Genomic DNA, 10,292 nt, shown 5'->3' on the forward strand with positions numbered 1-10,292 from the left:
TGTGGGTCAGATATAGCTCCTCAAGCAGCCAGATGTCGACTTCTGCTCCAAGGATCATGGACAGAGAACTCTTCTTAGAAAAATTACTCATAGTTTAGTTTGAGAAGCACTTAATGGGGTCAGGGGTTGGGGCTTGCAAAGATGAAGTGTCTCCTCTTCCCCTTGCTGCAATGAGATAGGTTGAGGCACAGAGAAATAACATTGCTCTGCATAATACAGTAAAAGGGTATCCTCTTTGGCAGGAACAATTTTGTGTTTTACATTGAATTAGGGGCTTTCTTTAGGCTGTCCAGGGGAGAGGAGATTTGGAGGTCTTAAAAGGAGGAGGAAGAAGATGGGGAAAGGGCTCTGGTCCAGTGTCGATGGCTCAGAAACAGGGCAGCAGGCCAAGCCTGTGAGGAGAGGGCAGAAGGGCTTCCCTGAGACATGGCGTGACAGACGGACTGCAGGAATCCTGAGGTCTGCCAGCCAACTCAGTCCTTTCCAATGTGAGCCCTCCCCTCCTGTCCTTCCCTGCTTTGGCCATCTCTGAGCCCCACTATCACAGGTTTGAGCTAACCCTGGCTGCCCTGGGGTGAAGCCACCTGCAGAGAGCCAGGCAGAGGTGATCTGAGCCAGAGGCCGCTGGGGGCACACAGGAAGGACCTGCCCACAACCACCCACACAGACGTTTGAGGGGGTGCCTGCCTGCCTGTAGCCCCCCAGGACAGGGATGCTAAGTTGGTTTATGTGGATATCTCAGGTCAAGGAACCCTGAGAACCCCTCAGGTTGCATATGCGACCTCTCATTCAATCACCCCAACCATGGTCCCCGTGCTGATCTCCCCATTTTACAGATGAGGAGAAACAGGCCCAGGAGAGAAAGGAACTTGTCAAGGCCACAGAGCTACTAAGTGCTAGAGGCAATAAGTTGAGAGATTTACCCGCACTGCCCTTACAGGGAGAGAAGGCGGCACGATATTTCTGTAGAGAGAGATCTGAAAGGAGACCGCTGGGAGTCAAAATGGCAGGGGGTTGAAAACTTGATTTGCTTTGGCCAATTCATGAATCCATGCAGACTTCGGGCCTTCTCCAGAGCCTCCTGGACAACCTGGTTCATGTTGGGTTGGACTAGAAACCCCAGGACGGCCTCCCAACCCTGTGATTCTATGACATTTCATAGTATGCATGCATCTACTTGAGCTTTTATCCTGGGCATTGGTGCAAAGCAAAGAAAAGCAAACGTCCCTGCCTGGGCAGCTCACTCAGGAAATAAAAGCTCTAGGAGCCCTTCTGCAAGGTGGTAAGGGAGCGATGAGGGGCTTATACAGAGCTCTGGGAATCTAGAAGAGGGAGCAATTAATCCTCAGAGGGAGGATGAGAACACAGCAGAGGGGAGCCTTGGCAGGGAGGGGACATGATAGTTTCCATACATAACAAACTACCACAAACTAGGTGGCTTAAAACAACAGAATTTTATGGTTTTGCAGTTCTGGAGGCTGGAGATGTGAAGTCAGGGGTGGGCAGGACTGTGATCTCTCTGAAGATGCCAGGGAAGGGTCTGTTGCATGACTCTCTCCCAGCTGCTAGTGGCCTCAGGCCTTCCTTGGTTTGTAGATGGATCACTCCAGCCTGTCATCTCCCCATGGTGTTCTCTCTGTGTCTTCACATTATCTTCCCTGAGTGTGAGTTTGTTCATGTCCAAACTCCCTTTTTTATAAGGACGCCAGTCATATTGGATTAGAACCCACATTGATGATGACCTCATCCGGACTTGGGTAAATCCATAAGATTCTATTTCCATATAAGATCATATTCTGAGGCATTGGGATTAGGACTTCATCATACTTCCTTTTGGGGGGTGCAATTCAACTCAGAGGGCAAGCAAGAATCGCACCTGGGAGAGGAGAAGAGGTTCTTCAGGCCACGGATGTACAAAGGCAGAGAGGTGTGAGGTCCGGGGTGCAATTCCTGGGGGTGGAGGGCCATGAGGCTGGGGCCAACTGGAGGAAAAGCATGTGATTTAAAGTGAGATAATACAATATGTGGACTTTGGAATCAAGCATACCTGAATATGAAGCTTGACACTGCCACTAGCTCTGTGACCTTGGGCAAGTCATTTAGCCTAAGTCACAACGGACTCATCTCTAAAACGGGCATAAAGGTCTGTCTACCATGAAATGCTGGTGGGGAGATTAAGTAAGTTACTAAACAAATATAGTACTGAACATCATGCTTAGTACAAGAATGGCCTTTACAAAAATAGAAGCTACTCTTTTTTTTTTCTTTTAACAAAGGATGTTGCCCTTCTGTGTAGCCTGAGATCACTACTATTCATCATGAATCAAGGAGATGGCTTTGCAGATAATTAAGTGAATGACTTTCTATCCCATCCATCTCTGACCTTCTAGAAAGTTTTCCCCCTGGCTGTCCTCTGAGATTTTGACATGAGGTTGGGGCACTCAGGGTAAGTTGCCCATCACTGTTCAAACAGAAACCCCACCTCAAAAGGAATCCCGTCCCCTCCATCACCATGATCCCCCCCTTTCCACAATCTCAGAATTTAGGTATAATTAGTAAGTCATTACTAATTGTAGAATTAAGTTTAGCCTGGTCTCATCAACCAGCCTCCAAGATGGGATGCAGCCTTGCTTTTTCTGACCTCCTCAACTCAAGCCACAGGATCAATTTGACTCACTGCAAATCATAAGGCTGGAAGAATGAGGAGGTTTGGGGGATTTGTGGTTTTCCATCCAAATACTCAATGGAAAAAAGAAAAAAAAAAAAAAAGACAAGTATCTCATTGAATAACAGGGAGAAAAAGCCTAGCTAAAATAATTATTTCTAGTAATAAAGCATAAAGAATCAACTATTATTATTAATTCGAGCTGAGTAAAATATTATTGTTAACAGTAAAAAAGAACCCAATTTTTAAAATGGGCAAAGGGTATGAACAGACATTTCTCCAAAGAAGATATGTAAATGGCCAATAAGCACATGAAAAGATGTTCAACATGACTTATCATTGGGGAAATGCAATTGAAGACCAAAATAAGACCACTTTAAAAAAAAAAAAAAAGACCACTTTACACTCATTAGGATGGTTATTATTGAAAAGAAAGAAGGGAAGGAAGGAAGGAGAAAGGAAGGAAGAAAGGAAGGCAGGCAGGCAGAGGGGGAGAGAGAGAGGAGCACCTAACTGGCTCACTTGGTTAAGCATCTGCCTTTTGCTCAGGTTATGGGCTCAGGTCATGATCCCAGGGTCCTGGTATCAAGCCCTGCATCCTGGAACTGAGCCCCCGCATTGGGCTCCTTGCTCAGCGAGGAGGCTGCTTCTCCCTCTGCCTCTGCCTGCTGCTCTCCCTGCTTGTGCCCTCTCTCTCTCACCATCTCTCTTTCTCTCTCTGTCAAATAAACAAATAAATAAAATTTTAAAAAAAGAGAGAGAGAGAGAGAGAGAGAAAGAAAAAAAACTATTGTTGGGAAGGCTGTGGGGAAATTGAAGAACCCCTGTGCATCGCCAGAAGGAAGGTAAAATGGTGCAGCCACCATTTTATTTTTGTGCAAAGTTAAGCACAGGATTGCCATATGATTCAGCAATTTCACTTTGGGCTATAAAAAAGAAAATTGAAAGTAGGATCTCAAACAGATATTTGTACACCCATGTTCCTAGCAGCATTATACACAATAGCCAAATGGTAGAAGCAGCCTAAATATCCACTGACAGATGCATGGATAAACTATATATATATATATACGTGTATATATATATAGTTTATATATACAGGTGATACATACATACAATGGAATATTACTCAACTTTGAAAAAGGAATGAGATTTTGACATATGCTATCACATGGAGAACCTTAAAGGCCTTATAATAATTGAAATAAGCCAGACACAAAAGGACAAATACTGTATGATTGCACTTATATGAGGTACATAGAGTAGTCAAAATCATAGACAGGAAATAGAATGGAGTTTGCCAGGAGCTGTGGGTAAGAATGGGGAGTCGGTTTAATGGGCGTAGAGTTTCAGTATGGGAAGACCAAGAAATTCTGGAGATGGGTAGTGGTGACAGTCCCACAATGATGTGAATTACTTAATGCCACTGAATTGTACACTTGAAAAATTATTAAAATGGTTATATCTATGTATCTTTTGTTGTGGTAAAAATACATGTAATTAAGATTTACCATCTACTAGATGGTAAATTTAGACTATTTCTAAGTGTATAATTCAGTTGTTATGTGTGTTTTACCACACATAACACATAAAAAACACACATAAAAAAATAAATAAATAAAAACCGTTGGGGGTGCCTGGATGGCTCAGTCAGTTAAGCATCCTCCTCTTGATCTCAGCTCAGGTCTTGATCTCAGGGTCATGAGTTCAAGCCCCACGTTCGACTCCACACTGGGAGTGGAGCCTACTTTAAACACACACACACACACACACACACACACACACACACACACACAATTGATTGTGCAGGAAATAAACAAAAATTTCATGACTAGTCCCTTTATTTGGTGTTCTTAATGTATTTCTTTAGTGAATGTCTACATATGGAAGAGTTTCCCCGCAGTCACTTGCAACTTGGGTTTGCCTAACCTGTGAGGTCCTAAGTCCCTGTCCTGGAATCCTTCCACCATAGGGGACTTTAGGTCCTTAATCCTCACAGTTGGAGAGGAAATGTTTTCTGGGGAGTAGATGAAGGAGCAGTGTGAGAGGCAGTCACTGGGACTGGGGAGATGGTGTGATGGGGCCCAAGGAGAGAGACGGTATTTGTTAGGTGTGGAAAGGGGGAAAGGAGCAATGAGATCAATTTCGTGATCTTCACCCACTTCTTGGACTCTCTCTCTGTACCTCACAGTGGCCCCTGCAGTGCTCTGACGCTGGGGCTATACATAGCCCCAGGGTGAATGAGGAGGAAAGGAAAATTCCATTCATTCCTCAGCCCAGCGACCAGCCCTACCCTCAGCCCACCATTCTCATCAGTGATGTCATGACAACCGTCCTGCCAGCACCCACCCCTTCCCTCTGCACACGCTTGTGCTTCCTCTTACCCAGTGGCACCTGCAGGGTCGGAATGGAGAAGGATGTGTTGACACAGTTGCCCTACCCCCATTATAATCTCCCTGCCTCCCTTCCTTCTGCATTCCCCCCTCTTCCTCTTGACTTCTCCAACTCTCCCCCAATTCTCTCCCTTCCAACCTGTTTACATTTCCACCCACTCACTTTGTCTCAACCTATTTCGCTTCAGTGTCAGTTTTCAGTTGAGGATGAGAACTGAAGGAAGGGGTGTTCCCCTCCCTAGGGGTTGGGGGGGATTGGGGGGGAGGGGGCCCTCCTTAGTTCGTCCCCTGCATTTCCTGGGAGAGGCCACCTGACCTATTTCATCTCCCAGACTCCTCCTTGAAGGGGAGGGGGAGTGGACAGACCCCCAGGAAGCCTTTCACAGGCAAACCAGATACAGGAAACCCTCCTTTTCTGGAACCAGTGGGTAGGAGCTGCCTCAAGGCTTCCCTAAGAATCTTTTTTCTTTTGTCGGATGTGATCTGAAATGGATTGGGAGCTTACCTGTGGCAGCTGGAGACCCCACTGTGAGTGAGTAGGACAAACTAACCATCAGGTTCTTGGCTCCCCCACCATGCTACAGAGGTGGAGGGGAACACAAGCCTCCAAATGCTACAGCTCATGATCACGATAAAAAAGAGCTGCCCAGGGGTGCCTGGGTGGCACAGTCCGTTGGACTGCTGACTCTTGGTTTCAGCTCAGGTCATGATCTTGGGGTAATGGGATCGAACCCTGCATTGGGGTACATTACGGTCCACTTAAGGCTCTCTCTCCCTCTCACTCTGCCCCTCCACCTCTCTCTCTCTCTCTCTCTCTCTCTCAAATAAATAAAATCTTAAAGGAAAAAAATAAAAAGAGCTGGTCTGGTCGTGAACGGAAGTTTGCTAAGCCGCCTACCTGCTGCAACTCCGCAGTGAAAAATAACCAGCAAGAAATTACGGATGCATCTGAACAAGTTGGGAGCTCACGATTTGTTGTCACCGTCTCAACGATTTGTTGTCACTGGCTCAACGTCTGCCGTGCAGTTTGCCCCTGGACTCCTGGTTCCCAGCTCCTCTCAGTGAAGAAACTTGAGAAGCAGCAGCCTTGCCTGCCGCCCAGCGGTCCATCTGTCATCTTCCTGCTCAGCGCCCCGATCTTGGCAGCAGCAGGAGGCAGGCTCAGGCCGCCCCAGACTGGTGACTCAGCGGGGGAGGTGGCGGGTGGGACTTGGGGCCTGAGGGGCCAGCACGGATGACGACCCAAGTGCTTTGGAGCAGAAGACAGGAAGCTGAGCCCAGGACGAGCAGCAGAACTGCAAGCTAATGAGTTCACGCTAATTCCGTTTGTGGGGCTGAACCCTTCCTGTGGGTTTAGCCTTCCCAGCTTCTTGCTTTCTAAGACGCAGCTTGACCGAGGTCTAGGTTCCACAGCCAAGTGACCCCCTTTCCCTTTTCGGCCACTCACCCCCAACCCCCAAGCCCAAGCAGTTCTGCAGGAGCATTCAAAGAGATGTGGGTAGAGATTTTCCTTTATTCGTTTTTATTTTGGAGAGAAAGGGCTGGAGCAAAAAGATGAGGCTAACACAGCAGGCATCACAATAACCCTTGCACATGCAGGGCGCTGACGGACACTCACTCTGGATCTGGTGATTAACAAATGTGCCTCATGACGACAATGTCCCCACAGCTGCAAAAGCCCCCTTGCTCCTCCCCATTTTTCTTAATTTCAAGACTTTTACATATACCCACCCAGTTAGCCTTGTCATTCTCAGTAAGTGATTCTCCTACAAATTGGGTTTTTACTCCTGTGGGCTCAGAGCCTTGCCCCACACCCCCCGCCCCCAAATTAAGCATGCATCCCCTAAAGACACAGGCAGATTGACAGGATGCTGGAATACAGAGAGATGGCATTTCTCATCATCCTCCAGCGTGGGAGAAAGGCTGCCCTCCATCACACCAGTGAGAGATGGGAAAGAATGTTGAGGCCATACCACTTTCCCATCTCCCCAGGACCCTGCTGTAGGCCCCCCACTCACACCCTGGCCTTCCCAGATCTCAAATTAACCAGCAATTGAGAAAAAAATCTGTGGGAGCTACAAGATGTAGGGCTCAGCTGAGCATTTAAAACAAAATTTTCTTCTTGCTCGGTTTCTGTTCACTCCAAAGGTCTCTTCCTACTCTCCCAAGGGGATTTCTGATGCTTGAAGCCCCCAGATCTGGCTCCCAGCCTCCCCAGCAATTTGTGGACCCTGTGGAATGATTTAGTTGCCGCAAACCCTCACCACCCAGCCTCCTTGCGTTCTCCTAGAGGGGTCTTTGGTTTTTCTCAGTGTCTCTCCCCACCAGTCTGCTGTGCTGTCCTGACTTGGAGGAGCCTGGGGCGGCAGGAGAAGGGTCAGGTGCCTTTGCTCTCTGTCCTCTCCTCATCGGCTGTCTGGGCATTGCTGATGGCTCGAAGCTGGCCCTGGGCGGCAGGCTTCACCGACAGGACCAAGCGTTTGCGGAATGTCTCACAGAGCACGATGTATACAAAGGGGTTGAGGCAGCTGTTGGCATAGCCCAAGCTGATGGCGGCGTTGTACAGGTAGACAAAGGTGAGGGTTGGGCGGCTGATGGACAACTGGGTCAGCTGGAGCACATAGTAGGGAGCCCAGCACACAAAGAAGACCAGGCAGATGGCGATGGCCGTACGAGTCACCCTCTTGGTCCGCAGCCGGATGCTGCGTTGAGAAGCAGGAGCTACAGAGGACGTCATACGCTGCAGGATCCTCACGTACGCGGCAGTGATGACCACGAAGGGCAGGGCAAAGGCCAGGAAGAACTGGTACAGGGTGAACCAGTAGAGGTCAGTGTCTGGGTTGGGCAGGCGGATGCCACAGCCCACCGTGCCCCCCGGGAAGGGGATGAGCCTAGCGTAGAGCCACACGGGGGTGATGCTGATGAAGGAGAGGGCCCACAGGAGGCAGATCACCAGGGTGGCCACAGAGGGCTTCCGGAACTTGGTGGAAGAGATGGGGTGGACAGTGGCCAGGTAGCGGTCAATGGCCATGGCCGTCAGGATGTAGGTGCTCGTGAACTGACTGTTGGCGTCCATGGCCGTGATCAGTGTACACATGGTTTCTCCAAAGTGCCAGACGCCATTGCCCATGAGCTGGTGGATCATGAAGGGCATGCCCAGGAGAAAGAGGAGGTCCACCACCGAGAGGTTGATGATGAAGATGTCGGGGACGTTGCTACACCAGTGCAGTTTGGACTTCTTCACCACCGCGAAGATGACCGTGGAGTTCCCGATGATGCCCAGGAGGCAGATGGTGCCGAACACGGAAGGCATGATGATGTTGATGTAGGAGACACTCCTTGTGCGAGGAGGTGGCCCTGGGGACAAAAGGAGCAAATGTTGACCCTTTGACATGGACTCCTCTCTAAGGGCTGACATCCTCCCGGCGTGCTCAGCCTCCAGCGATGACATGCTTGCCTACCTCTCTTCTTTCCGTCTCAGCTCAGGGCTCACCATTCATCTGGGAACCCTTTCCTACCAATCTCCCTCCCCACACTGCTGCTAAACCTGTCCCCTTGCCCTCCTCCACCAGTTCCCTGGCTAATCCTCCCAGATTCTCCCACACCACCTGTTAGTTGAGGGACCCAGTCCTCTACTTCCTGCATTTTCTCAGAAGGCACAGAATCCAGAACCACAGCTGTCTGCAGAGAATTATTCTGTGGGCTCGTGGGCTTCACCAGGAAACCTCGTCAACATAGTCAGAAGGACACGAACGTGTGTGTTGTGTGTGTGCGCTCAGGCGCGTGTGCACACATGTGTGTGCGCGCATGCGGGAAAGCAACCGCATGCATGGACGGGTGCACGCATGTGTTTTCTCTTCTCCTGTCTGCAGTCCCGATCATCTCCTTTTAGAAATCGCTGATTGGGAGCCGTGCACTGATTCCTAGGCGTATCTGTGGGCTACTGTCTTTCGGAGGGAGGCTTTTGCCCATCAGGCCCACAGCCCTCCCTTCTCCTGGGTTCCTGTGGGGGAATTCCTTGGTCTGTATCATCTGAGCCTGGGCTTCCCAAGTAAGCAGAGACTGAAGCTGTGTGTTGCAGCCTTGCCGCCTGAGAATTTTCTGCACACAAGCCTTTCCTCTTTTTCCTTCCTTTCCTTCTTCAGTGCTAGAATTTCAGGGCATCTCAGCTCTGGAAATATCAGGAGCCTTCATTCACTGGGAAAGTTAATCCCCTCAAGGCTCTGTGAGTTAGCCCTTCCCCGGGGCCTTTCCCAGGGGTCAGGAAGGAGGCTTCGGATCCCGTTACCGCAGTTTCAGTAAAAAGACAAGGGGATCCGTGAATGAGTGAGCTTCCAGCTCTCTCCCCGCACACCATCCTCTGGCTTCTCTTGCTTGCTTTTCCAGCCTGGAATTTTTTTCTCCAAAGCATTTGGAACTCCTGGGTGAGTCTTCCCCAGTCTCCGTCACCGGCGGGCCACCATCCCCTGCCACTTCTGAACGCGCCTTTGCCCTCTCCTCTGCCCCTGCCCCTGCTGCCCCTGCCTGCCCCGCCCCCTTCCCCCCTGCCCCTCCCGACCAAGCGGACTGCAGGTCTCCCCAAGAACTGTAATAAAGTTTCCGGAGCAGTTTGGCTCAGAGGCGAAACCCTCCCGTTACCCACCCCCCCGGCGCAGGGGAGGGAGGACTCCCCTCCAGCACTACTCACCGGCCGAGGTGAGGTTATCGGGGCCGTCCGAGGTGTTGCTGGCATTGGGGCCAGCGGGCAGCAGCGAGGCGCCCAGGTCCATCCTGCCGCTGCCCGTCGCCTGCTCGCCCGTCCGCCCACGCAGGCTGCGGCAGCGCCGCCCGCCCGTCCCGGAGCACGAGCCCCGCAGTCCGGAAGGGGGTCTTCCTGGCGCTGTGGCGGCGTCTGCCGCCTGCAAGCCCCGCTTCTCTCCCCCACTCCCTCCTTCCCCGGCTCCCACTGACATCACCTAGACACATTAACATTCGGAAGCAGATGCACATTAACCTCTTCAGTCCCGCGCAGCCGCTCCCCGATTCCGACTGCCCGCGGAGCCCAGCGGCCTCGGGGAAGCCAGCGGGAGCCGGGCTCAGGCAACCCCATCAGGGAGGGGGCTTCCTTCCCACGTGCTCGTGTGCTCCCAGCAGCTCGCTGCATGGGAGGATCCAGGTCCCTGCAAAGACAAATGAGGAGAGAATCCTCCTCCCGCCCTCCGTCCTCCTCCCGAGGACAGAATGAGCCTGGCCTA

At 50.7% G+C, this 10,292-nt stretch overlaps 1 protein-coding gene across 1 annotated transcript; it reads right to left on the minus strand.

The window, feature by feature from the left end:
• Positions 1-7,435: 7,435 nt before the first annotated feature.
• Positions 7,436-10,029, minus strand: MCHR1 (melanin concentrating hormone receptor 1; the record flags this gene model as incomplete). The annotated part of the gene is made up of 2 exons (XM_080810732.1): positions 9,746-10,029; positions 7,436-8,415 (listed from the first exon to the last, which is right to left on the minus strand). Exons 1-2 carry the CDS (start codon positions 10,008-10,010, stop codon positions 7,436-7,438), a joined length of 1,245 nt encoding a protein of 414 aa, XP_080666858.1. The 5' UTR covers positions 10,011-10,029.
• Between the last annotated feature and the right edge of the window lie 263 nt (positions 10,030-10,292).

This window comes from Martes martes, assembly GCF_963455335.1.
Source record: "Martes martes genome assembly, chromosome: 8".
NCBI lineage: Eukaryota > Metazoa > Chordata > Mammalia > Carnivora > Mustelidae > Martes > Martes martes.